At 42.4% G+C, this 26,586-nt stretch overlaps 2 protein-coding genes across 3 annotated transcripts in view; both read left to right on the plus strand.

The window, feature by feature from the left end:
- Positions 1 to 20,731, plus strand: part of wbp1lb (WW domain binding protein 1-like b) — a 64,284-nt gene extending 43,553 nt beyond the window's left edge. For both annotated transcript variants that reach the window (XM_084319276.1, XM_084319277.1), the window contains exons 3-4: positions 2,522 to 2,683; positions 19,130 to 20,731. In XM_084319276.1, coding sequence (XP_084175402.1) covers positions 2,522 to 2,683; positions 19,130 to 20,001 — 1,034 coding nt within the window. In that variant the 3' untranslated portion in view covers positions 20,002 to 20,731. The remainder of the gene's footprint in view (positions 1 to 2,521; positions 2,684 to 19,129) is intronic.
- A 4,416-nt stretch (positions 20,732 to 25,147) lies between these two features.
- as3mt (arsenite methyltransferase) overlaps positions 25,148 to 26,586 on the plus strand; it is a 37,433-nt gene continuing 35,994 nt past the window's right edge. Inside the window, exons 1-2 of the mRNA XM_084318089.1 lie at positions 25,148 to 25,333; positions 26,111 to 26,159. Of these exons, the coding sequence (XP_084174215.1) occupies positions 25,314 to 25,333; positions 26,111 to 26,159 (69 nt within the window). The 5' untranslated portion in view covers positions 25,148 to 25,313. The remainder of the gene's footprint in view (positions 25,334 to 26,110; positions 26,160 to 26,586) is intronic.

Consider the following 26,586-nt stretch of genomic DNA (forward strand, 5'->3'; position numbering starts at 1 on the left):
CTGTGATCATTTTTAATCTGATTTAGTTTATGTAACTTGTTTCTTGTTTTTATTGTTGTTTTTATCATTGATTGTCACCATGCTTTTACCCTAAGCAGGCTATTTATTTATTGAAAGAGTTTTGCTGTCTCCTGGTGTAAATTAGCTCTTGCTACAACCCTGCATGTTTACATTTTGTATTTTGTACTTGATCATTCATTAACATGTGCTGTCCCTATCAAATAAACAAATCAAACTACTGCTACAATAGTAACAGTCACTTAACTTTAGCTTTTGCCCCTTTTATGCATACAATGCCTATGTTTTGGCTAGTGTTGCTCTTCTAGAAAAAGAATCCTGTCAGGGTTGCCTATTGAAATACTGTACACCTCCAGTACAGAAACATTGTTTATGAGTTTGCGTGTCAGGTAGACCATTGATTGACAGTCGATTCTGCCAATTACGTCACACCGCTTTCACCCACCTCTGCTGTTGATCATGCTAGCCAAGTTAGCATACACACATTATGACACATACACACACGCACAGTTGGCCAGTGATTTTGGTGTAGGGGTGTAACAATGCATCGCAATGCATCGATCCTAAGGGGAAAATTCAACTGCATCGATTTGAAAATGTTAGAATCGATTATCGCAATTTTAATGTGTACACAGTGTTATGTTATTCTCATGTCCGTTACAGCCAAAACAACGACATACGCTACTGCATCAATGTTATGATTAACAAAGCAAGGCATTAGTTTTGTTGCATTAATGTTATATTACTATTGCTATCGATAAATCTAGGTGTTCTAAAATCTATTGCTATTGGTAAGACTAGAATAAGTTACTGTCTCAGAAAACTCTCGCATATCGCAATGGCGGACTTTCAGGAAGTAAAAAAGCAAATGAGCGCTTCCGATTGGTCATTTTTTATTTTTATTTTTTTTACAACCAGTCACGTCACTCTACTGTGATTGGACTGTTGGCTTGGGTGCAATGTGGGACTTGTAGTTTTTGAACGATTATCAGCGGAGAGAAAAAGCACGACTGAGGCTGTAATCTTCACTCGCACACCGTGCAAGTAATTGATTTTTCCGGTTCGCACACACATATTTCTAGGGGCAAATGCGAGCAATATGGTCGCACTGTAGAGCCCTGCTTCCTTCTTAACGATGCGGATGGGAAAACACCACCACCTCACGCATCAGAATCTCCCAATAAACGCTCAATTTAGATGATACTGTATCTGGTTATAGACCTTGGCGTTAAAGGTTAAATCCACTTTTAACCTTGTTGACGGAGGCCTTGCCATCCTCGAACACTGAACCTAGGGACATGCTGCCAGCACAACGGCTGTACATGTCACTGTAGAACGCTTTACTTTTCATTTTGCCGCTTCCGTTAACCGGTTAGGTTAGAGCAGCCCCACAGGTTAGAGTGTGAGTCGCGAGCCACTCTGCGAAATAGACCATGAAACTGTCGATGGACACCATCCCGCGTGCGTGTGAGCTGCTGCAGTTGGCAGAGTGTCCATATAGGCTAAGAAAGAAAAGGCATTGTGGTATGAAGCAGTAGAGAATAGAGTTTCTTTGGCATCTCTGGGATAATTGAATTGAATTATTGCCAGGAAATGCATTCCATCCCAGTAGAAAACCACCAGAACCCTTCTCTGGGTTGGTGTTTGCTTTCATTTGATTATAGGTTTGTAGTGCCAGAACATTACCAAATATTACACTATATTATGTACATACAGGGTTTTGATGCAGTTCTGGAAAAAGTATGGTAAATTAATTGGTCTTGAAACGTTTGGGAATTGTAAGGAGAGTCCGTAAAGGTGAGGGGAAAATGTGGTTGTTTTTAGTTTTTCAGCTGGGTTTTATAATAGTTATAGTTATTATTGCTTTACCCAGACTTAAGTCACTGCACCCAAGGGGGGGGGGGGGGGGAACTACATCACTGGTGGTGGGTGACATGTTTACTTGTATGTAGTGTAGGAACGCCTGGGGACATTAGTGTGTGTGTGTGTGTGTGATTCCTATAATGTGTGTGTGTGTGTGATTCCTATAATGTGTGTATTATTCCTATAATCAGGCTGTATGTGTATGTCACCGAATTTCCCCAAGGGGATTAATCAAGTATCTATCTAAAGGACTGATGTGGATGAAACGTTGCACATAGGCTGACAGCAGGCCAGGGACCTGAATTGGAATGGTATTTTATTTTATTTTTATTTATTTTATTTGAATTAATTTCCATCGTTGTCCCATTGGAAAACAGTTACACCTTTTGAACACAAGAAGGCGATACTACACAGGTTCGCTGCTCGGAGCCTATTCAGCGGCTCTCTCGCCCCATCACAACATGGATGCCATAGTGAACCTATTGCCGTTGCTATACCTATGCATTAAAATGTTTATGTTAACGCTTCCCTCAGATGAGCAACATGATTGGAAGATCGAGAAAAGAGGGCAGGGTTTGAGATGGTTAAATTGGAAAATGTGTTGGAAAAAGAGCCTGATTATCTTGTCCCCCTCCTCCAGGGTTCTGGTTGGTGTGGGCCTTCATCTTCATCCTGAGCTGCTGCTGTGTGTGTCACCATCGCCGCACCAAGCACCGACTACAGCAGCAGCAGCGGCAGCATGAAATCAATCTCATTGCTTACCGCGAGGCACACAACTACACGTCTCTGCCCTTCTACTTCAGTAAGTGCCTACCGGGACTGTGTATACACACAGCTATATACACACTCACTACATTGATTAGCATTATATGATGTTCTAGTGTATATTTAATAGGCATGCCAATGAAGGCAAGAACAGTCTAAAACAGCATCTGGCATACTGCAGTTGCGCAACACAGAGACATAGTGCAGTTGCTCAACACAGAGACATTGTAGTTGCTCAACACGGAGACATAGTGCAGTTGGTCAACAGAGACATACTGCAGTTGGTCAACACAGAGACATACTGTAGTTGCTCAACACAGACATACTGTAGTTGCTCAACACAGAGACATACTGTAGTTGCTCAACACAGACATACTGTAGTTGCTCAACAAAGAGACATACTGCAGCTGCTCAACACAGAGCAGTGGCGGCCGGCCCATAGAGGGCGCTTGGGCGCCGCCCCCCCTGGTGAAGAGAGAAGGAGAAGAAGAAATTGTTTTTTATTTTAGATTTTGGACCCCTAAAAATAAACGAAACATGTTTAAAATGAATAATTACTAATTTTAAGTGTTTGTGTATAAAATGTACAATAACGTTATATCAAATATAAATCATTGTTTTGTGCCTGATTCACATGATGTAACTCTCTCTTCTGATAGAGAGTACCTGCAAAGCTGGGCGCATAGACTTAACGCACACACTGTGCGCATCACTGTATCGTCGCAGCCAATGTAAATAGATCAAGCAAATACATTTAGCCTATCAGGGTGTTCAAATATGATGTCTCGGGCGCGTTTTCTAGCGCTCGAAGCAAGCTCTGTATTCGTCAGTCATCAGACAGAAAATAATGCTTGGAGGAGGAGCCATGAGTATTTTCATTTCAGATTCAGAGTTAGCTTAGCTAGGCTCGTTTAGCTGGTTCGGTAATAAGAAGTGTATTTTCAGGAGTCTGAGAGATCATCACGAGATACTGTATATTCAGACAGTGTTGGATCTAACAAATGGATTTATATATGGACACTTTATCATGGAAAGTTCCAGCCCGGACCACAAAAGCTTCTCGAAGGCTTAACGCGATGGCTCGAGGCTTGTTCCAACCTGATGCAACAAAACAACAAGTGAGTCTAACAATATGTATTGTCGTGTAGTTACTGAAACTGATTGAATATGGCAAGATTCAAAAGGTTTATTTGTCACATACATACACAAGGCATACATTTCACTGAGGGTGGGCTGGCCGCGATATCTCACTCGCTCGCTCGCTCTCTCACACACACACACACGCGCGCGCAGTACGCACGTTGATTCATGATGATTACATTATGATCAACTGGAAAAAAATATAAATAAATAGCTTTACAATTTACATACTGTAGCTGTCCCTTTGTTCATTAACTGAATCAGCGCCAGGGGTCGGGGCACCAGGGGGCGCTAGAGATCAATGGGGAGACTGCGACATTTGCGAGTGCTTAAAATATATCTTATATAGCTATGGGTCTAATACACCCGTCGATTGCTTCCAGTCAACATGCACAAAACGGATTGTTTTTTCATCCGTACATTTCCATTTTATACCGTTTTGAATACGAGTATAGTTTTGGTGATTCTTAGTAATCCCAGGAAAAGACGCGATAATAGCGTTTTAGTGGAATACACTTATCACATTGTAATTTTTCGCCTGATTATCTAATCTTCCTGAAATCAAAGCTAGATTATCATTATTATGTCACCTCGTGCATACATGAAATGGCCCTCGTAGCGCCCCCCCCCCCCCCCCCCCCCACCTCCTGCACCTAACGGTAAACAGCCACACACAGTCCACACACACAGCTTCGATCGCGGTAGAAAGAAATATCAGATCAACGCAAGATTGGATATATAGAGTCCTTACTTGGTCTCTGATGTAATGCAAAATAAATAATCCAATTATCTGATCGCCATTCCAAATACTGCTCGTGGAGGTCTGTCCCACATTGTCCAGCATTGCATATGAAGGGGAGGGGGGGCAGCATCGCAAATGTAACCTTGTAAACGCTAGTCCTGCCGGAGTATTTAAACCCCGCCCGCACGGCTCAGATCAGCCCAGAAAATAAACTACACCATTTCTAATGGAGTGCAATACCGGCTGGAAGGCGTAGGCGGCGTTATTTGCCCTTTTGCGAGCTCATACCCATTCCCAATGATAACATCAGGCTGGATGGATGAAAAATGAATGGATATAGCTAATAAAAGAAATAACGATTAAAACCCGACTTTTCTCGTGATTGCCGCTGAACGGTTGGCGAGTTAACCCGACTTTTTCCGTGATTGGCGCATAATGAGTTAATGTTACCTAAATGTAGAACAACTCACTAAAAGTGACTATTGCACAATTTATTTGACAAAAAATCTAGGAAGGGGGGGGGGGATATCCAGTGCAGTTGCTCAACACAGAGACATACTGCAGTTGCTCAACACAGAGACATACTGCAGTTGCTCAACAAAGAGACATACTGCAGTTGCTCAACAAATACTGCAGTTGCTCAACAAAGAGACATAGTGTAGTCGCTCAACACAGTCATTGTAGTTGCTCAACACGGAGGCATACTGCAGTTGCTCAACGGAGACATAGTGCAGTTGCTCAACACAGAGACATACTACAGTTGCTCAACACAGAGACATAGTGCAGTTGCTCAACACAGAGACAGTAGTTGCTCAACACAGAGACATACTGTAGTGCAGTTGCTCAACACAGACATATGGCAGTTGCTCAACACAGAGACAGTAGTTGCTCAACACAGAGACATAGTGCAGTTGCTCAACAAAGAGACATACTGCAGTTGCTCAACAAAGAGAGATATACTGCAGTTGCTCAACACAGTCATAGTGTAGTTGCTCAACACGAGACATAGTGCAGTTGCTCAACACGAGACAGAGGGCTAGATCCACAAAGAATGGATTGCACGGTGCAAGTTGCACCCTTACTTACAATTCATTATGAATTGAAAATGGGGGACCCTGATGTAAACAAGACAAAAGTCTTTCTCTGGTCTGCATCTCCGAGTGCCAGCCTCCGTGTCCTATTTACCTCCTTGAGTGCCACCACCCACTTCAATGATAGCGCTCTCATATTTGCGAATGCATAACCTACATCTTAAATTATGGCTATGTGTCTAATCCGTCGCTTATCAATGACTTGTTTGCAGTCAACATTGTCGAAACGGATTGTTTTTTAATCGGTTCATTTCTGTTTTATACCATTTTGAAAAACGCTACTTTCTTGAAACTTCCAGAAGATTTCAGAAGATTCTGTGATAAACGCCCTTTACTGTATACACAAAACACGTTGTAATTTTTTATAGCCTATTTATGAATAGTTTTCAAATAAACGCTAGATTATCGATAGTATATGTGTACTTATGCACGCTATAGAAGCGGGCTGAAAAATCGATTCTCTTATTTCCTGATAGCACACACACACACACACACACACACACACACACACACACACACACACACACACACACACACACATACACACGCACACATAGGGCCCACGTTGATATCTCTGTGAAAAAAGCTCTGATTATCCTAAGACTGGTAAAATAGATTCCTTACCTCAGATCAGATGTTCTCCAAAAAGATTATTCCAATTCCTGATCGCCATTCCAAATATCGATCGCGTTTATTGATCCAACGCTGGGTGCTCGAACACATTATTCCACGCTGTTCTGCGGGACCACAAAGACTGCAATTGGCTCCGGTTACTTGCCTGAGAAGTAAAATGTGGATTCCGGACTGTTTTTTTCCCATGCGGTTCATTCAATCCATTCCAAAGGGGTGCAGTACCATCCGGGAGGGGGGCGGTATTTTCCCAATGGAGCTCAGCGAGAGTTTGCAGCACTAACGTGAGGCTAGATTGATGAAATATGAATGGAAATCGCTAATAAAAGAAATAACGATTAAAAAAAACGAGATTTCTCGTCCGTGGCACTCAACGGTCGGCATGAAATAACGAAAATTCTCGTCCGTGGCACTCAAAGTGTTAACAATTGTGTGTATTGAGCCGTACTGTATTGTACCCATTCTGCAATCTGTTAATAAAATGTTCATTCAATTAATCACAGCGCAGGTGATTGATTGAATGAAAATTGTATTCTCTGGGCCACTTCTAGTGTCAGCGGACACACCAAAAGCATCCTAGCAAATTCACACGCACATGACTCCATGAACATGAATAACCTATCTCGAACCATTATAAGGTAGTTTTAAGTTATTTCTCCGGCAGTGTGCGCTAATATTGATTCCGGTGGCACGTGCGTATGGCCGTACGCACAAATATGGATTCCGGCAGCGTGCATGTAGCACAGCACCGCTGTTGAATTTTCTTTCAGGAGAAACACTGCCTATGATAACACCAGGCTCCCTGGATGGATAATGAATTGAAATATCAAATAAAATAAATAACGATGAAAACCCGACTTTTCTCGGGTTTGGCGCTCAAGCGGCGGCGAGTTAACCCGACTTTATTCGGGTCTGGCGTAGGGGTGGACGGTATACGGTATAAACGGTATGAATTTGCGCTACGGTATGGATTTTGACTATACCTTATGACCGGTAGAGCAACTCTAAAGTAGCAATGACGTAACCAGTGTGGAGGGAGGGGGCTGCTAAGTGGAGCTAATGTTAGCTTGCTGAGACAGGGCTCTACAGTGTGACTATTTCACTCGTAAAATAGATATGTGCGAACTGGAAAAATTATTTAGGAGCACAGAGGCTTTGCGTAGTGGGCGTGTCAACGCGCAATTGTCATTTCATAATAGACACGGAACAGAGCGGACCTTCAATTCTAGAAGCGTACTAGCCCTGCGTTGCACACGGCTGTGTGACAACTTCTCTCGCGAGTCGCGCAGTTTCTATGTGTAATGTAAACTCTGCGACGGGTCCAATCCTCTAACATGCTTTGCATCCTCGCTATTCTGGAATGCCCACGTCACGCTAAAACCTTATGTAATGTTAACTGTTGATGTAACAGAATAATTTTATTATTTTTGATTATTTACGTTTTAAGTTAAGTTAAACGACAAAAAAAGCCAGTGGTGGACCGACATAACAAACGCTGTCACTGTTTACTTGTGTAATGACATGGTTCCTTTTCAAACTGTCGATCAGTGAGATGGCGCTGCTCCGACCGGCTGCCTTTCTGTTCGCTCCGTCGAGACTGTGTTTACTTTTGTTAATATTTATAGTTTTTAGAGTTTTGTTCGTACCAACTGTTGGTGCATTTAATGTATATGACCGTCAGTCACTCATAGACATTGGATTACGGGAAACTTACCAACTGGATTACTCACTGGACCAGCTTTCCGAACCGCATCAATGGCCTGAAGAAATTCTCCGGAGATTAGGACCAGATCCTTTGTTCCCAGAGCCCAGGAAAAGACGACGAGGAAAGAGGGCTGGGATCCGTAACAGGCTGAGATCCAGACGCCACCGTACACCACTGCCCAGTATATTGCTAGCCAATGTACAATCAATTGACAATAAACTGGATGACATCCGAGCAAGGATTCAATATCAAAGAGACGTTAGGGACTGCAACGTCCTCTGCTTCACCGAAACATGGCTCACACCGGAGGTTCCAGACCACGCAATTCAACCAGCGGATCACTTCTTTATCCATCGCAAGGATCATCAGAGTCCGGTAAACAACGTGGAGGAGGTATTGCCTTCATGTTTAACAAAAATTGGAGCGATCCAACTAACGTGAAGGAATTATCCAACCACTGCTCCCCAGAACTGGAATATATAACCATCAAGTGTCGTCCTTTCTTCCTCCCGAGGGAGTTAACGGCGATCGTCCTGATCGGAGTGTATATTCCACCGCAAGCCAGCAACAAGGTTGCGCTCTCCAGACTACACAACGAGGTAAATAGAATACAAGTGGCGAACGTTAACGCCGCCATTTTAGTGCTGGGAGATTTCAATAGCGCCAATCTGAGAAAGGTATTGCCTGACTTCTATCAGCATGTGACTTGCAACACCAGAGGCGGTAACATCCTAGATCACTGTTACACGCAATTTAAAGGTGGCTACAAGGCTCATTCTGATAGTGGCTTTGGTAAATCAGATCACGCGTCCATTTTTCTTTCACCAAAGTACAAACAGAGAATTAAAAGTACTCCCGTAGTCTCGCGAGAGGTGCAGAAATGGGATTTGACGTCAGAGGAGACGATCCGGTCAGTGTTTCACGGCACAGACTGGAATGTGTTCCGCGACACAGATAACATTAATGTCTACACGGAGACAGTGCTGGACTATGTTTGTACTAGGGTGAAAGAAACAATCCCCACTACCAAAATGAAAGTTTACCCAAATCAAAAACCCTGGGTAGACAAATCCGTCCGTGAAGCTCTGAGAGAGCGCACCAAAGCATACAACGACGGCCTAGTGGCAGGCAACATGAATGACCACAAGGTGGCGCGATACAACGTAAGGAGGACAGTGTCAGAGGCCAAACGGCGCTACAGGGATAAAATTGAACTCCAGTTTGAACAAGCTGACTCTAGAGCTATGTGGCAGGGGCTCAAAACGATGACAGACTACAAAGGCGCCTCCCTCAAACTGAACAGTGACATCTCCTTAGCAAATGACCTCAATACCTTCTATGCGAGGTTTGATGCTGGTAATAACAACACCAGCTCACAAGCCTCGGCAATGGGGGGGGGGGGGGTCGGCTGCTGATGGAGGCGCAGTGTTCAGGGTAACAGAGCATGAGGTGAGGCGGACCTTTAAAAAAGTGAATATCAGGAAGGCAGCAGGTCCGGACGGCATCCCCGGCCGCGTCCTAAAAGTCTGTGCCGACCAACTGGCCCCAGTATTCACTGACATATTTAACCTGTCCTTAGAACAGGCTGTCATCCCCACCTGCCTGAAGAAGTCCACTATTATCCCTGTACCCAAAAAATCCAAGCCTGCTTGCCTCAACGACTACCGCCCTGTAGCTCTCACCTCCATAGCCATGAAGTGCTTTGAGAAGCTAGTAAAGGGCTACATCTGCTCCTCCCTCCCCATCAACATGGACCCCCTGCAATTTGCATACCGCCCCAACAGGTCCACGGAGGACGCCATATCCCATGTGCTGCACACAGCAGCATCACACCTGGACAAGAGGCAGGGGAACTATGTGAGAATGCTATTCATCGACTACAGCTCGGCATTCAATACCATAGTCCCCTCCATACTCATAGCCAAGCTCAGGGACCTGGGCTTGGGCTATGACCTCTGCCAGTGGGTCTTGGACTTCCTGACTGGCAGACCCCAGGTGGTGAGAGCAGGCAACTGCACCTCCTCATCCATCACCCTCAACATAGGGGCCCCCCAGGGCTGTGTTCTGAGTCCCCTCCTCTACTCCCTGTACACACACGACTGTGTGGCTCAGCGGAGTAGCAATACAATCGTCAAATTTGCTGACGACACAGTGGTGGTGGGCCTGATCTCTGCCAACGACGAGAGGGCCTACCTGGAAGAGGTCAAGGTCCTGGCGGGATGGTGCCAGGAAAACAGCCTCTCCCTGAACGTCAGCAAAACAAAGGAGATGATTGTGGACTTCAGGAGGTCGGGGGTCAAGGACTACAGCCCCCTCAGCATCGACGGGGCACCGGTTGAGAGAGTCAACAGCTTTAAGTACCTCGGAGCCTACATATCCGAGGACTTGACATGGACCACACACATTGACAGTGTTGTGAAGAAGGCACGACAACGCCTCTACTTCCTCAGGCGCCTAAGGAAGTTCCAAGTCAGCCAGAAGATCCTTAAGAACTTCTACTCATGTACAATAGAGAGCATCTTGACCGGCAACATCACCTCCTGGTTTGGGAATAGCACTGCACAAGACCGAAGCAGACTACAAAGAGTGACACGTTCAGCCGAACGCACAATTGGAGGGGGGCTCCCCACCCTCCAGAACATTTACTACAAGCGTTGCAAGGGCAAGGCTAAGAGAATCATTAAAGACTCCAGTCACCCGAACAACTGCCTCTTTGAACTGCTGCGGTCAGGCAAGCGATACCGGAGTCTCAAGGCGAGCACAGAAAGACTCAGAAGAAGCTTCTATCCCCAGGCCATCAGGCTGCTAAACGAACAATGAATGAACACTACACAACAACAACCACCAAACGCACATAGCACACACATCCACACGCACACACTCACTTTAAACAAACACACTGTAGCACCCACTCCACACACTTTATAGCACACACCCACTTTAAACAAACACACTGTAGCACCCACTCCCCACACTTTATATTTATGGATGAAGGATTGCACTACAACTCGTACACCTTACTGTAAATTGTACCTAAAATTGTACCTCATCCCATTTCTGCTTTGCACTAGATAGTACTGTACATTAGTACACTGCATAGTATTGTGTATTGTATATTATATGGTAACTCAGAACATTGTACATATGTCTATACCGAACACTGTGACCTCATTTTTCTTCTTCTAAATTCATGCTATATTATGTTATTATGTTATTTGATACTATCTTGTCTAGCACAGTCTCTGGAGCGTAACAGTAAGAAGCATTTTGTATGAAAGTATTCTGTACTTCTGTATGACAACTATTAAAGAACTTGAACTTGATAGAAAGGGCTTTAAAGACATGGTCAAAGCACTGGATCCAAGATACGCGTTATGTTATCTGCCTGCAGACACTTGAGAAAAGGTTTTGCATTTTTCTATTGCAGTTTTGCACAATAAATGTTCTTAAAATACCTCTGTACTATGTGAAATCCGCCTAAAAATACACAAGGTCCATTTGCATGTTCTTGGTATCTAGGGACATCTATGGATCTCAGGGAATGTATTACCAGTGTCAGGAATATTGTCATTTTTTTTCTCATATTTGACGGTGAATAACACCATGCTAAAAATGACCAGACATGAAAAATTGCCACTGAGCTCATTCAGCACCTTCTTGAGATCACGTGTACAACAAATCTAAGCAAATGAATAAAGGGAAGATGATTAAACAGGATATCTTGTAGAGAAGGTACTGAATTCTGCCATCCGGACACATGTAATTTGAAATATGATTATAGAATATAGAATATCAGGCCTATAAATGACCTTAGTATGGCCAAGTCCCACATCTATGGATCGGGCCAAATCTCCCCTTTCCAATGGCAGAGTTCAATCTGGATTTAGTATCACCAGGCGTGATTCACAAACTGTGAATGAAATCTACTGTAAGTACTAATGTAAATTTCTCCGCCATTTTTCATCAGATTGCAACACCGTTTTTTGCTAGACATTCACAGAAAGGTATAGAAACTAACTGCGTTGTGTTTTATGGCAATAACGTTCAGGTTTGTGGGAAATAATCCCGAAAAATAAGAGAAATAAAAAAATAAATCCAGAAGTCAGATGATTGACAGGGACTGCATGACCTAGGAAATGTAGTTTTTTGAAGGGCCCCCTCTCCCCTCTCTCTCTGGTGGCAATTAGCACCTTGCTGCGTTCTAGTCAGGCTCTTTTCTTATAACAATGAGGCTGCGGTTACACTATGGCCAGTTTTCGTTTTGTTTTCAGGGTCAGTTTCGCTTTTCAGAACGCAACGTAATGGCAGACAAGTTAGACATAGTTTTTGCCTCCTGAGCACAGTGATTCCTGATGAATTGAAAATGGGGGACCCTGATGTAAACAAGACGAAAGTCTTTCTCTGGTCTGCATCCCCTTAACAATTGTGTGTATTGAGCTGTACTGTATTGTACCCATTCTGCAATCTGTTAATAAAGTTTTCAATCAATCAATCAATCATGTATATACATGTAGTACAATGCCAAAGCAGTAGGTGGCGATGTAGTTCAAACATGAAGGCCATTTTCAACCAATCAGAAAAGTTGAATGTGCCAATACACTTCCTGCTAAAAATCAACAATCCACCATTTTTAAATGCCTCGCGTGAGCCATTTAGCTAACGTAGCATTTATTTTTCAGCAAAGAAAGTGCAATAAACAAAATGGATACATTCACTGTGTTCTGCCTCTCATTTGTTGATGAAACAAAACTAACATCAACACAATTGACCACCAAGAGCAGAGTTTAGTCTCACAAATAGATCGTCGCCGATTTTGTTAGCTTACGTGCTAACGTGATTGGGATATGCCAGTATAACAGTATAGCATTGTGGCTAGCAGCGAAGTTTGTTAGCTTACGTGCTAACGTGATTGGGATATGCCATTATAACAGTATAGCATTGTGGCTAGCAGCTTGGTAACGTTAATGCTAGCAGAATGAATGGATGTAAACTTTATTGAACAGATTGCAGAATGGGTACAATACAATACGGCTCAATACAAACAATTGTTAAGGGAATGCAGACTGTTGTAGCTTGGACTGGGCTCCTTATAACAATAACTTGACAACACATGGTATCCGCAGCTACTTGGGACAGCTCTGCTGTAAACACTGGAAATAACCGTGCAGGTCTCTACTGCGCATGGGCGTTGAGCAACAGCGGCTCCGTATCCGGCTCGCACAGATTACATGGCACCATTGTCTGCGAGTTTTGGCGAGTATCTAAAACGGAAACACCTTTTCAGCGTTGCCAGTAGGACAACGCGTTTTCCTGTCAAAACGGTGTTTCTTTTTAACTTGGACAGCAAACGTAATCATTCAGCAACAAAAACATTGCTGTATTCCCCAGTGTAACCATGGCCTGAGTCCGTCTTGTGGCACTGTAAACACAACACCTTCTGTAGTGTGGTAGTGAAAGGATTGTCTGTTTTAATTTAATTTAATGTCAGTAGTGTACCAGAGCAGACTATTATTTTTAGGAAGGAGGTTGAATTATATTTCCCTGCTATGTAAGTGCAACTCTATGTCTTCTATGACATGCCCCAGTCAGTGATGAGCAATCTCCAGTATTAGGCCTATATGGACCTAGTATTTATATAATTTATTATACTTCTCCTAATATAGTACTAACCTACACTGTAGCACTCAACACTTTGATGAACATTGTTACTCAGCTGATAGAGTTGTGCCCTTCCTGATGACTTGTCGTACAGACCTTGTAAGTCTAAAAGTGGATAAAAGCGTCAGCAAAATGACTAAATGTATTATAAGGAGGACCTAGTATTTATATACTGTATTATGTGGACCAGGACCTAGTATGTATATTATGAATTGAAAATGGGGGACCCTGATGTAAACAAGACAAATCAAGTTTCACGATTTTATTATCATTTAAAATAACACAAGATTTATTCTCGTGAGAAAATAGGCATGATAAAATAGACATGCTAAAGTCAATGTTCTGATCATCATCATCATCATCACAAGTACCTGTACCACACCCAGTCTACATGATTGTTTTCAAGAAGAATTGCTGTATTGTGATTGTAATAATTTTGAATAAAGAAAGCAAGAGAGAGAGACAGAGACCTGACCAATAAGCATTAAGATGTTAATACACGTAAAAGATAGCCACTTTCTGAGAAGATACTTCATCTGCAATGCAACCAAGTGACTGATCTCGTCGGGTCAGGTAGCATTATGTCGGTAAAAATGAAATGAAATAAAGAACAATGAATGAATTAACAGTGAATTAATTAAGTTTAAACGAAGTTTAAGCTATTAAATTGTTTTAAAAGCCATGCATAATGCGTGAATAACACGTGCAGACAGGGAGGGGGAGAGAGAGGAGAGAGAGAGCTGGAGACTAATTTAGCTGGTAAAACATTTACGATATGCCAGTTTAAAAAGGTAGAACCTCGAATGCCGAATTAAATGCCCCTCTTGGTATTGCACTTTGTTTTGGTCTGATGTGTGGGTTAAGTTGAGTGGGGATTAGGGGAGGGGTTGCTATTGCTGACCAGAGAGTTCTGGGAATTTCAGTGTAATAAGTGAATATATAGCTACATCTAAGCTTTTAACCTCTTAAGCCGGACTGGACCGCAAATGACATCACGCCATAAATCTATGTCTACAGAATGTATGAATTAATGTTGCGTTTATTTTTCAAATGTAGCCAAGAGTAAAGACCCCAACCCTGTCAAAACAGCAGTCAAAGTGTATATTTCGAGCAATACGTTTGTTTACCAATGGTTTAAGTGTTATTAGTGAAATATGAGTTGGCGGTTGGCGAGTTAACCCGACTTTCCTCGGGTCTGGCGCTGATTGAGTTAAACAAGTCAAGAAGAAACATCACAATAAATCGACATAAAAACACCATAAAGTCCAACAAAATTTTAATAAATGCAACACTCCCAGACATACCCCCATGCGAAGGTAAGGAAAAACTCACTAAAACCTAGCAATAGGAAAAAATGCACAAGGGGATCTCCCTTCTTAGGCCTTGTCCAGACGAAAACAATTTTGATCTTTTTCGTTTTCATAAACAAAAAAAAAGGTTTCCGTAAAAACGAAATCGTCTCAAGAAATAAGTGCGTGCCACAAATGTACAAAATAAATGTTTTTCCTGTTTTTGACGTCGCTCTTTTATTTTGACACCCCCCGACCGGAAGTATTATCGTTGTCCGTTATCGTTCTGTGATTTTGAGCTAACGTAACGTTAGTTTCCAAAGGAGTGGAGAGGGGGAGACCGCGGCTTAAACTACCTGTGTTGTATTGTAATTGATTGATGTTTAACTTGTCCCTGTGTCCACTGTCCAGTCATTTCGACTAGCAAACGTCTGTATTTAACGTTACCTCAGGATACCACTGTCTATTGTATTTAGTTGGTTAGCTATTTAGCTAATGTTGATAGCATTTTGAATAGCAACAACGCTAGCTGGCTGGCTTCAGCTCAACACCAGCCATGGGATATGGAGGCTTTTTAATCGTCAAGGTAAGAGAGGATTTGTCATGATCAACTGAAGGCATATGCTATGGAACAGTATGTGCTTGGCTACTACTTGTGATGTTGGCTGAGTTTGCACATGGGGATTAAGGGAGATGTCAATCTGTTGTCGATGGTGGGGCAGTAGCTGTAAAAGCCAGATCAAGCTCAATAGCTTCTGTAACACAAACGCAACTACTCTGTACGATGCCACTGTTGTTGTGATGTTGCTGAGTTTGCACATGCGGGTTAAGGGAGAGGTGGGCTATTGCCTCAACGGTTCAGGAAAAGACTTGTATCGCTTGTAAAGAAGGTTAGAGAGTTCCCATGTTTGTAGTGGGCAGAGATGGAGCAATAAATACATGTAGTGAGCATATGCATACATGGTGACAGTAGATTCACAGTATTATAAGAGAATTGAGTAATAGATAAAACTACTGCAAGCATATGTATACAGGATGAGATACAAGACAATAGCTCAGGGCCGTATGTATAAATCAGGTATCCACCTATCGGGATTCGATCGTCATTTCAATCCAAATTCACTCAGAGCTACCAGGATCACACAAGAAGGTCCGGCTGACTGTTTAGTATAATAATAATAATAATAGAAAATAAAATGAAAAAATAGTGTACTTGTTTTTTGGTGGCGAAAGCATGGGAGCCAAAAACGAGTATCAATGAGAACACGGTGCACACTATTCTGTCCGACTTAAGACTGCTCTTCAGCGCTCTTAAATCCTGCTCTTAGTTAAGAACTAATCCCCGAGAAGTGACTGTTCGTGAAAAGTGGAATTACGACAAACTTTTGTCTGATCTTTTGTCTTAAGTCCGTTGGTGAATGAGACCCAATGATCTTCTCAGAGAGGGGTCCCTGAGACAAATTACAATTTGGGGGTCCTTGACAAGAAAAGGTTTGAGAACCAATTATTTACAGTATGTCCGCTTATCACATGTCATCCTCACAACAGAATGATGGGATTCTGGTTAAAAGATTGTTGAAATGCCTCTTTAACCATTGAGTGCCATTCACTGATTAACACATTGACCGCCACAGCAGGGGGCGCTAATACCCCATTCATTGCCAGGTCTTTATTCAATGGATATAGTTTTAGACTGTGGCATTTGCGAGTGCTTAAAATATATCTTATATTATATCTATGGGTCTAATAACGCCGTCGGGTCTCAGTGAGCTGCTTCTAGTCAACATTGCTGAGACAGATTGTTTTTTCATTCGTACATTTCCGTTTTATACCGTTTTGAATAGAGTATGGTTTGGGTGTTTTTCAGTAATTCCAGGAAAAGGCGAGAAAAATGCATTTTACTATAATCCAGTCATCACGTTGTAATTTATCTAATCATCCTCAAATCAACGCTAGATTATCACTATCTCCTCGTCCATACATGAAATGACCGTCGTAGCGGGGCGCATTCCTAGTGAAATGCAATAAAGCGCTGTTTAGCTGCGTTTCCTGGGATTACACAGAATTACTCTAAAACTATACTCATATTCACCACGGTATAAAACGGGAATGTATTGATGAAGAAATGATCTGTTTTTTGCATCTTGACCGGAAGAAACTCAATGACAATCGACTATATTATTAGATCCATAGCTATAATATTTAATATAGTTTTTGCACTGCAAACACCGGCATGTACCCCCATTCATTACAGCGCTGGCACACACGGCCATACGCCTACAGCGACCTCTGGCGGCCAATGTGTTAAGGCGAGACAGCCTAGGTGAATAGGCAAAACAAATCTTTTAATAGACATCACTATGAAACATTCCCAGTTTGTTATGTACATAACAACTAAGAAAAAATTTATTCCAAGTTTTCAGAGATTTTATGTTTATTATGCTAAATAGGTGTTACCTAATTAAATATGTGCTAATTTGCATCTATCGCCAGGAACAGAATCGCCAACATTGGATGATGCCTGATTCAAAATGTTTGTTTCATTATGTTGACACATAACACAATAAACCTTTGTCCAGAAGGGATTGTGGCTATGTCTTTTTATCATCCCATAAATCAGGAAATACTGTCTACAGTCAATTTGTCTACTGTAAATCTTCGCCAGGTTTTTTGGTATAAATCAGGCTATGAATGATATATCAACAAACCCCTCTCTAAAAAGAAGCAGGGTATAGATGGGAAGAAATGTGGAAAGGACTTGCAGAAATCTAACACACAGGGGACTGCATCCATCTGAGAGATTTGTCATCGGAAGCGAGCGGGGCGGCGGGGCCTGCCTCAAAATGTTGAGCTCTGTTTGCGCTGGGAGCCATCCCTGGTTTTATTTCAACGTCAGAACCTACCCTGTTTACTTGCCCCAGATTTCAACAAACGGCTAGCGTTGCCTTCTTGGTGCATTGCCAATGTTGCAACACCAACTCTCACAGTGCTGCTCAGGCTCTCAGTAGAGAAATGACCTAAAACCAGTTCCCTTTATCCCCAAATGTTGTGACCCCCCCCCCCCCCCCCCCCTCCTGGCTGTTATTCTCAATTCATGGCATGTGGCCTGGGGGGGGGGGGGGGGTCTTTCAAGAAGCCAGATTACCCAGTTTGCCGTATAATTCTAAAACCAGGAAGCGATTTATCAGAGTTCATTCATAATGAGATCGTCGGATCGTTGGTGTGCCTACTACTGAAGCACACCGCCTTCATTCAAGGAAAACATATTCCACTTTTTTTGCTCATTATAATGAAATAAAGGTCTCATAATAATGAGAAAATATCTCAATATAATTAGAAAATATGTCACAATAATGAGAAACAATCTCACAATATTGCAAACATTTTACAATAATGAGAAAGGATCTCAATATAATTAGAAAATATGTCATAAAAGACAAAAGATCTATATATAATAATAATATAAAATAAAATAAAATCTAAGTTGAGGCGAGAGGAAGAGCTGGTGCAGAGTGCTTTCTGACCTAAACCAGCATTAAGTTTAGGTGCCTGCAAAGTTAACATACTAATGATGAAACAAATCAATACCAAATTGGAAGTACATTTGTTTTGTAGCCAGGCTACCAATTTGGTTGTAGATTGAAATATATTATACTAATAAACAATGTGCCAAGTTGCGAATAAAATCCTCCTCATTCCTCTCAAACTCCCGGCATCTTTAGATGAACCGTATGTCAGCTGGAGATGCATTGTGTGAGAGGAATGAGACATGGACTCTGATTATAATGGTGTTAATAGAGACATGTCAGGACATCTATAGTCTAATATCTCAAGCGGGGATCTAGTTACACTGCAGCTGGTGCCTGGGGCTTGCAATTGATGCTCCAAAAGCTCAAACGGGCACTTCACCAAAAAAAACAATGCTGATTTATTTTGCACATAATCTCACATTCAAAACGCACACATGTCCTTGTGTTGTGTTCATTACAGTTCAATGAAATGATAAAGTAGCAGTCCCTATAAGACGAGGGTATTGCTATTTTTTTCATTTAATCATTTCATTGAGCTGTAATTAACACAACACAAGGATTCAATGTCCAGTTTTGGGATGTGTGAGACTATGTGCAAAATAAATCGGAATTTTTATTTATTTAATAAATATATACAGCAGATGCACCACTTTTAGTCTCTTATTCTTATTTTGTTCCTCTCGTCTCCTCTCCTTCAGGGTTTCTTCCAAACTACCTCCTCCCTGACTATGAAGAGGTGGTCAACAGGCCCCCCACCCCTCCCCCTCCCTACAGTGCCTTACACACAGGCCCGTCCTCTGTGGCCTCCGGCCCCATGACCGCTGACCAGCAGGAGGGCCACCGCCCGGTTGCCCAGACCACCCCGGTGCCCCCGGCGTCCGACACCCTGTGTTCCAGACCCGGCCTGGAGGAGCCGCATGCCCCCGCCATGGCCTACAGGCACAAGCCCCCCCCGCAGACGGCTCGAGAGGGAGGCACCATACTGCTGTCCGGCGGCGTGCTCCAGGACGGGCTCGCCACGGAGGCGCCGGCCGGCCAGGAGAAGAGGGGCGGTGGAGGCGACTGCAGCAAGGACCCCCTGCTGAAGGACCCTGGGGGGCCGGAGGGCGGGGCCGAGGACAAGGAGCGTCTCCCCGGTGGGAGGAGGAGACGCTTCACGGGGGACTCTGGGATCGAGGTGTGCGTCTGCGCCGCCGTCCGCGGGAACATCGGCTGTAGTGGCGGCGGGGGGGGCCAGGAGGCCAAGGAGCTGAGGGAGCTGGAGAGCCTGCTGAGGCGTGAAGGGGACGAGGACGAAGGTGAGGAGGAGGAGGAGGAGGAGGAGGAGGAGGAATCCAGGAACTTCTGCGACAGCTGCGGTCACCGTGCCCCCTCCTGTGGGGACGAGGAGCAGGCGCTGGGGGGTCCGGAGAGGAGGGTCACCGGCGGGCCGTCGGGGGCACCACAGCCGGCTCAGCAGACGCCGACGCCCCCCGGCGCCTCGCCCCACACTCCGGTCTGCCTGCTCCTCCACACCATCAACGAGCAGGAGGGGCCCCCTCACCACGGCAGCACGGAGCCCCAGGGCTGAGGGCCACACAGGAGGCTACATGCACCTTCACCACGGAGGGGAAGCAGAGGATACCTGAGAGAGAGAGAGAGAGAGAGAGAGCGAGAGAGAGAGAGGGACACGGAGAGGGCGCTAAGAAGGCATGTGTTTTTGTGATTGCACATGTTTTGAGGAGTCAATGCTTTTCTAAGACCGATATTTCAATGAATGTGTGCGAGATCATACGTGTGTGTGTGTGTGTGTGTGTGTGTGTGATACGACTGGGAAGTGGAGTCTCAACCGTCAAGTTGAAAGAGTCCCCCCCCCCCCCCCCCCTTCCCCTCCCAGCTAGAATGGTGGCCTTAAACTGTATGGTGAGTTAAGTGGGTTATATAGACCCTTCCGACGGCCTGTGTCGACCGAGAGCCGCTCGTACCGAGAGCTTCTTCTGGCTTCGGTTCACTCGTCGGAACCTCTCACCCGGAGGAATCCAGAGAGACACGCGATGTCAAAAGACTTAATGCAAAGCCGGAGCCGTGATGACGGGGCCCCCGAGGGCCCCCGCTGACCCAGGACAGAATGCGGCGCACAACTCATCTTGCGCGTGCATTACCAATCACAGCTGTTTCCTGTCCAGGCAGGGGAGCGCTGCTCGTCGAGAAATAACACTGAGTGCAGCAACCCGGCGGCGGACGAGTGCAATGTAGAAGAATCACAGCGACGTGTGTTTATGCAATTTGAAACTGTATACAGAACGAGGCTGTGTGGAGTTGACCCGTTTAAACTTCTGCTTTTAAAAGTGCCCCCCCCCCCCCCCCCCCCACGCGTTTAAAAACCACACAGCCTTGTTTTGCTTTTTTTTTTGTTTTACTCTCTCTGTAGTTTGTGACTGAGAGATACAAGTGCATTAACAAATCTTCATGTGAAGCGATTCTTATTTTGCACATACAAATATTTATCTTTTGAACATGGAGCTTTTTGGCTGAAAACAAATCAAAACAGGAAAAAAAGCTATGTTATCTAAAAACAATATAGTCTTAATTTCAGAGTAAATCATTTGTTTGTTTTGTAGTCTTGTTGTTTTTTGTGTTTTTTTTTTCTCTTTCTTTTTCTCCTGCTCTGTTGATGTACATGAAAACACACCTGTCGCACTGCACGGACCTCTGTGATGGGTCTATGATAAAATACAATGGATGCAGTCTCCTAGATGTTTTCTTTTTCTTTTTCAACTCCAGAGGGTGAATGATTGTATTTTGTGCCTCTCGAAAGATTTATGTGCGTTACGCCTCAGTATGTTTTAAACCTTAGGAGAATGAGATATGTAGGAACTCAAAATGTAGGTTTAATTGTAATTTGTGTCTGTGGCTTCAAAGAGGGGGCCTCACCAGCTATGTAAAACTAATTGAACCAAAGCAGCCTATAGATGCAGGCGGTTTACATAGCATGGTTCAATACGTGGCATGTTTTGTGACTTTGATGAATGAAGAGTCTTGCGTTTAGCCCAGCTTCCTTAATATGTATCCCAGGTCTGTGGATTTCAGAATAAAGGTCCCGTTGGTTAAATGCATTTTTCTGCATATTTTCCATTATGCTATTTCACGGTCATGTCTCAATGTACGGTAAAGGTCTAAATGCCACTCACTCCCACTGAAAGTGAGTTGTATTGGGATTACCTTGTGTAAATTGCCATAATGTGACTTTATTACAGTTGTAGTGATTGTAATTTTTATTTTTTTGATAAATGTCATATCTAAGCCTTATCTTTTAATTTAACGACAATCAGTAGCTAAAAATAGCAAAGTCCCCATTTGCTTTGAGGCTCCCCTCCACAAGATGCTTTGTTTTTACATGGCAACAGAATAGTGAAATAGGACTATTGCAAAATGTTTAATCGCTGAATGGTCTCATTGGAGCAGAAGAGCAGAGTTTGTATACAGGTGGTTTAGCTGAAAGAATGTGCTGGAGAGAGCAGTTCTGCTTGCAACACCCTTGGATGTTAAAAGGAAAAATCCCTGGTGTCATTTAAATGTTTTCTTATTGCCAACATTGCCTCGTGGATGTGGTTGCTGGTGAGTGGTGGAAATTCATCGGTTGGTTTAGACTTTTCCCCTGACTATGTTGGCAATAAAAAAACAATTAGAATACAGCAGGAGTCATATTGGCAGCAACGGTTACCGTCGGATATCTACAGACTTCTGAGATGGTATCCGTATTCACTAACCACAATTCATGTATTTTGTGGTAAATACATGATTTCAATAAAAAAAATTAAGAGTATTTCATCTTTATGGAAATAAAAGTCAACAGTTCATGGTAGCCAAGTCTAGAGTAAAATAAGTGAGTGAAATATTGTTTCTATGGCTATATGCTGTATCTGTAAGTGCTGTCCCAGCACAACTTCATATTGAGCAAAATAATTGCCAGGAGCGCTGAAAGGTGTTTGGCAGTGGCACAACCTTTTGTTTATGTAACCTATTGAATAAATCTACGGGCACATAAACACTTGAGTTTGTAAGTTTCAAGCATTGAAATATTTCAAATGTGAGAGAGAAGAAATAATGAAAGCCCTCTTGTTAAAAGGCCCATAATAGAGCTCTTTCAACATCTGTTATCCTGGTTAGACATCCAAGAAACACAGCTTGAAGTTTGTAAATTTTAAACCGTGTTCCTAACCAGATTCCTCCATTCACCCTGGTCCTCCTGGCCAGAAAAGGCTATGTGCTGTTGGAAAACCAACCACCGTTGCACTGCTTGTGTTCAACAAGGTTATTTAGTCCAGGAATCATCAGGTTACACAATGTCAAAGACTGCATGAGAAAACGCACGTCCATCAGAGGGAGCACTTCCCTCAGAAATAACAAAGGAAGACTTAACTAAACCGAGGCCACTGAAAATGTTATTGTCAATCTTATACAAATATATAACATAAAATGTTAATGTATGGCACCCTGTTGCATTAATGTTACATAGATGTGTAATGAAGCTGTTATGAATGTTTATTAATAATGAATGTGCCATGAAACATGCTATGTGAAGCCTGTTATGTTACTATACGTTTTCTGGAAGAGTACTTGTGTTTGTGTTGAAATGCTTGTGAACCTATGTACAGTCTGAATCATGAATGAGATAGAAATGGCAGAACTGACCAATAGAGTTTTTACATTGTGTTGCAGCATCTCCTTAGAAAACCTTTAAACCTGCACACTGCAAATTCTACAAAGCACAGTCATTAACCTCAGTCATTAACGTCTACCTTAAAACAAGGTAACGGATAGAGAATGTGAACAGAAAATGATAACTAAAAATGGTTATTACTACATACATTTAGCCTACTGTGTGTGCGTGCGCGTGTGTATCTTCATGCAGACTTTTACTCTTGATAGTTGGCTCACTGTTTCACCCATTAAGACCCCGAACACCCTCTAAAGTGCTTTTTAATATTTATGCCTTTTGTAAGATAAAAGACTATTCTGTAATTGTGGTACATAATGTAGTGAAAAGGGTGAGCTATTTTTTCACATCAGCAGATTTGTAAAAGCTTTTCAAACCACTTGTTATGAGCAAATTGTGTACAGTATATTCTGTGGTTTGTTTATGATGCATATAGTTACTTTGAGATTGTCAACAAAGGCATTAGACATGCAATCATTAGCTTTATTGATATCGAAAGATTGTCTTCTTGTGGGTAATTTACTGTTTTTGAGGAAAGAATTCCTTTCTTGAGACGTTTTTCCTGAAATCAAATGTGTGTGAAGGGTAACGGTGCAGATTTGACTGATGTAGATGAGACGACACCTTACAGATCAGGGGAGTGTTGCCAAAGACACTTTTTTTTTGTTCTCCAGTATGTGTCAGATTGGTGTTTCACATATTCACTGGACGTTCTGTTCATAAGCCATTTATTACTACAGTCAAGATGGATAACTGATGTATGTTCAATAAACATACTCTTTAAAACCATGTGTGTGTGTGTGAGTGAATGAATGAATGCAATTGTATTTTCGTGTCATGTCCGATGACCCATCCCTTACGGGATTATAAGACCTCAAAAACAATAATTGAAACATTCACTCAAGGTTTGTAAGCTACACCATGCACACCATCAGAGGCCAAAATTACCCCAGGAGAGGTGGTCTCACTTTGGTGTGTAGACTAATGGGGATCCACAATAAAATAAATACATCACATATATGTTATTTTCGTACGTTTATCCCAAGCTTTCTCTAAATATTCTTTAAGTGCAAATACCCTGTGATCAAAAATCCATTTTAGTCTTTCTGCATCACTCAACTACATTAACTCAATACTTTTACACCTGTCAAATTACTTTAGATGCAACTCATAATATAATGGACAATAAAACATCAAATGGAACTCAATATCAATATTACAGTAAATACTAAGTAAAGATCTGCTCTTGTGTTGGTGAAGGGATGTTTTCCTCTGCTGAAGGGACCACAGCTGTGTTACAGAGGCTAACGTGGATAAACGGCTCCAACATGATTGAGTGAGCAAGAAATAGTAAGAAATGCACAAACTTTTCTTGAGCAGCACTGTGGAAGAGTCACATCTTGTGGCCGTAGGAGGTAACTACACTTTAAAGATAGAAGATGGGAGAAAGTGGTAATAAAAAGCAAGGTCACTGGGCACTGTTTTACATTTGTGTCATTCACATGTAATGCTCTAAAAAGGAGACCATGGACTTCCTGGCACCGGTCGAGTGATGAGAGGAGCTTATGGGTAATTGTGTTCCATGCATCACTTTTATTGGGAGGGGTTTGGGTTTCTCCTGTTCAGCCCATCTCTGACTTATATTGAAGAAACAATAGTAGTAATAATAATAGTGGAGCCCTCCTATTTTCTGTCCTAATGTATTTGAGCACAAACTGCAATGTAACCTACTATATCTACTCATTGGCTATATAGCCCATCTCCTTGCACTCATTCTCTCCAATAAGGTGAGGCTGATTGCTATCTTAAAGGTAGAATATCTAATCTAATATCTTTTTTTTAAGGACAGTACATCAATCAATTAACCATTCAATCAATAGACCAATCAAAGTGCTTTCTCCTGGAGACTTTTATTTTGAAAGATGTTGACCGGAAAGTCCACACTGATTGCTTAAAGCTGGAGCTATGTGATGATGATAACAGTGATTAAGCCGGATGTAAATAACAGAGAGGGAGAGGCTGATCAAGCTATTTCAATCTGTTTTAAATTGTATAACCGATGAGAGGCACAAGCAGTAGCCAGTCGAGTCTGCCTGATGAACAGGTCGCAGAACAAAAGAAGAAGAACATTCGCTACTTTTGTGGACTTTGATCACTAGTAACATCTGACAACATTTGAAACCATGGCTGACAAGGAACAGGGGTAAGAGCCACCCCGGATTTATCTACACATCAACATCAAAGCCTGTCTGACTTGCTGCAACGGGCAGCTCCGCAAGTGCCAGACAAGAAGTGTAATGACAGCTAACGTTACATAATAATCTTCTGTTACAAAATAGCGCGACTAAGTAGTAACAGGCCACGTGTTAGGCTACACACAGTAGCTCCATGTACACAACTGGTTGTGAATGAATGAATGAAAATTGTATTAACAGATTTCAGAATGGATACGTAACACTACAGTACGGCTCAATACACATGGGGATGCAGACCGAGAAAGACTTCTTGTTTACATCAGGGTCCCCCATTTTAAATTCATAATGACATACACAACATACATGACATACAGGTATAGTAGACCTACTGTATATTTGTGACATATACGATATGCAAATATACAGTACTGTTTGATTGATTGAAAAGTGTATTAACAGATTGCAGAATGGGTACAGTAGGCTACAGTACAGCTCAATACATACAATTGTTAAGGGGATGCAGACCAGAGAAAGACTTTCGTCTTGTTTACATCAGGGTCCCCCATTTTCAATTCATCATAATATGACACACACGACATACAGATAGACAGTACTGCTACATCTATACATTTATGACATACCAGATTTGCAAATACAGTACTGTTTGTGATACTGTTACCTTTAACAGTACTGTATATTTTAACTTGCGGAACATGTCAGTCATTGTGCAAATCCAGCTTTATTTTATATTTATGGTCTTGTGTATGTAAACTTTCCTTTTGAAGGGCGTGTGAAAAGGGCGTTGTTGATACCACCATTCACGTGGATGTCAAGGTAAAGTGTATTTTATTAAATTAAACTTTGGGCGTCTTTTAAAATGACCAATAAGCTCTACTGTATTCATATTTTGTATTGAAAGTATCAGTGTTTTGACATGCCCCAAGTCATTCTTGAATTGATATAAAATGCCTCAAATTACTTTTCAGAATATTTGACCGTTACTGAAAAATAATATATATTGTTGCCAATTCATTTCCAGTGTAAGACGAGAATGACTTGACAAAAACACTGGTATTGACCTCAATCCCTTTTACCTACTCTACCATACAGAAAGTGGTAAACTCCATGAAACCGGTACGATTTGAGTCCCTCTGGCCTTTATACGTGTATTCTATTGGGTCACCAAAATCTATTTTTAAAAGCTTTTTATATAAATTAAAAGGTCCCCTTTTAATAAAATGTATTTTTTTTTTTAAACATT

The sequence above is a fragment of the Notolepis coatsorum genome (genome assembly GCF_963971535.1).
Source record: "Notolepis coatsorum genome assembly, chromosome: 7".
In the NCBI taxonomy this organism is placed as follows: Eukaryota; Metazoa; Chordata; class Actinopteri; order Aulopiformes; family Paralepididae; genus Notolepis; species Notolepis coatsorum.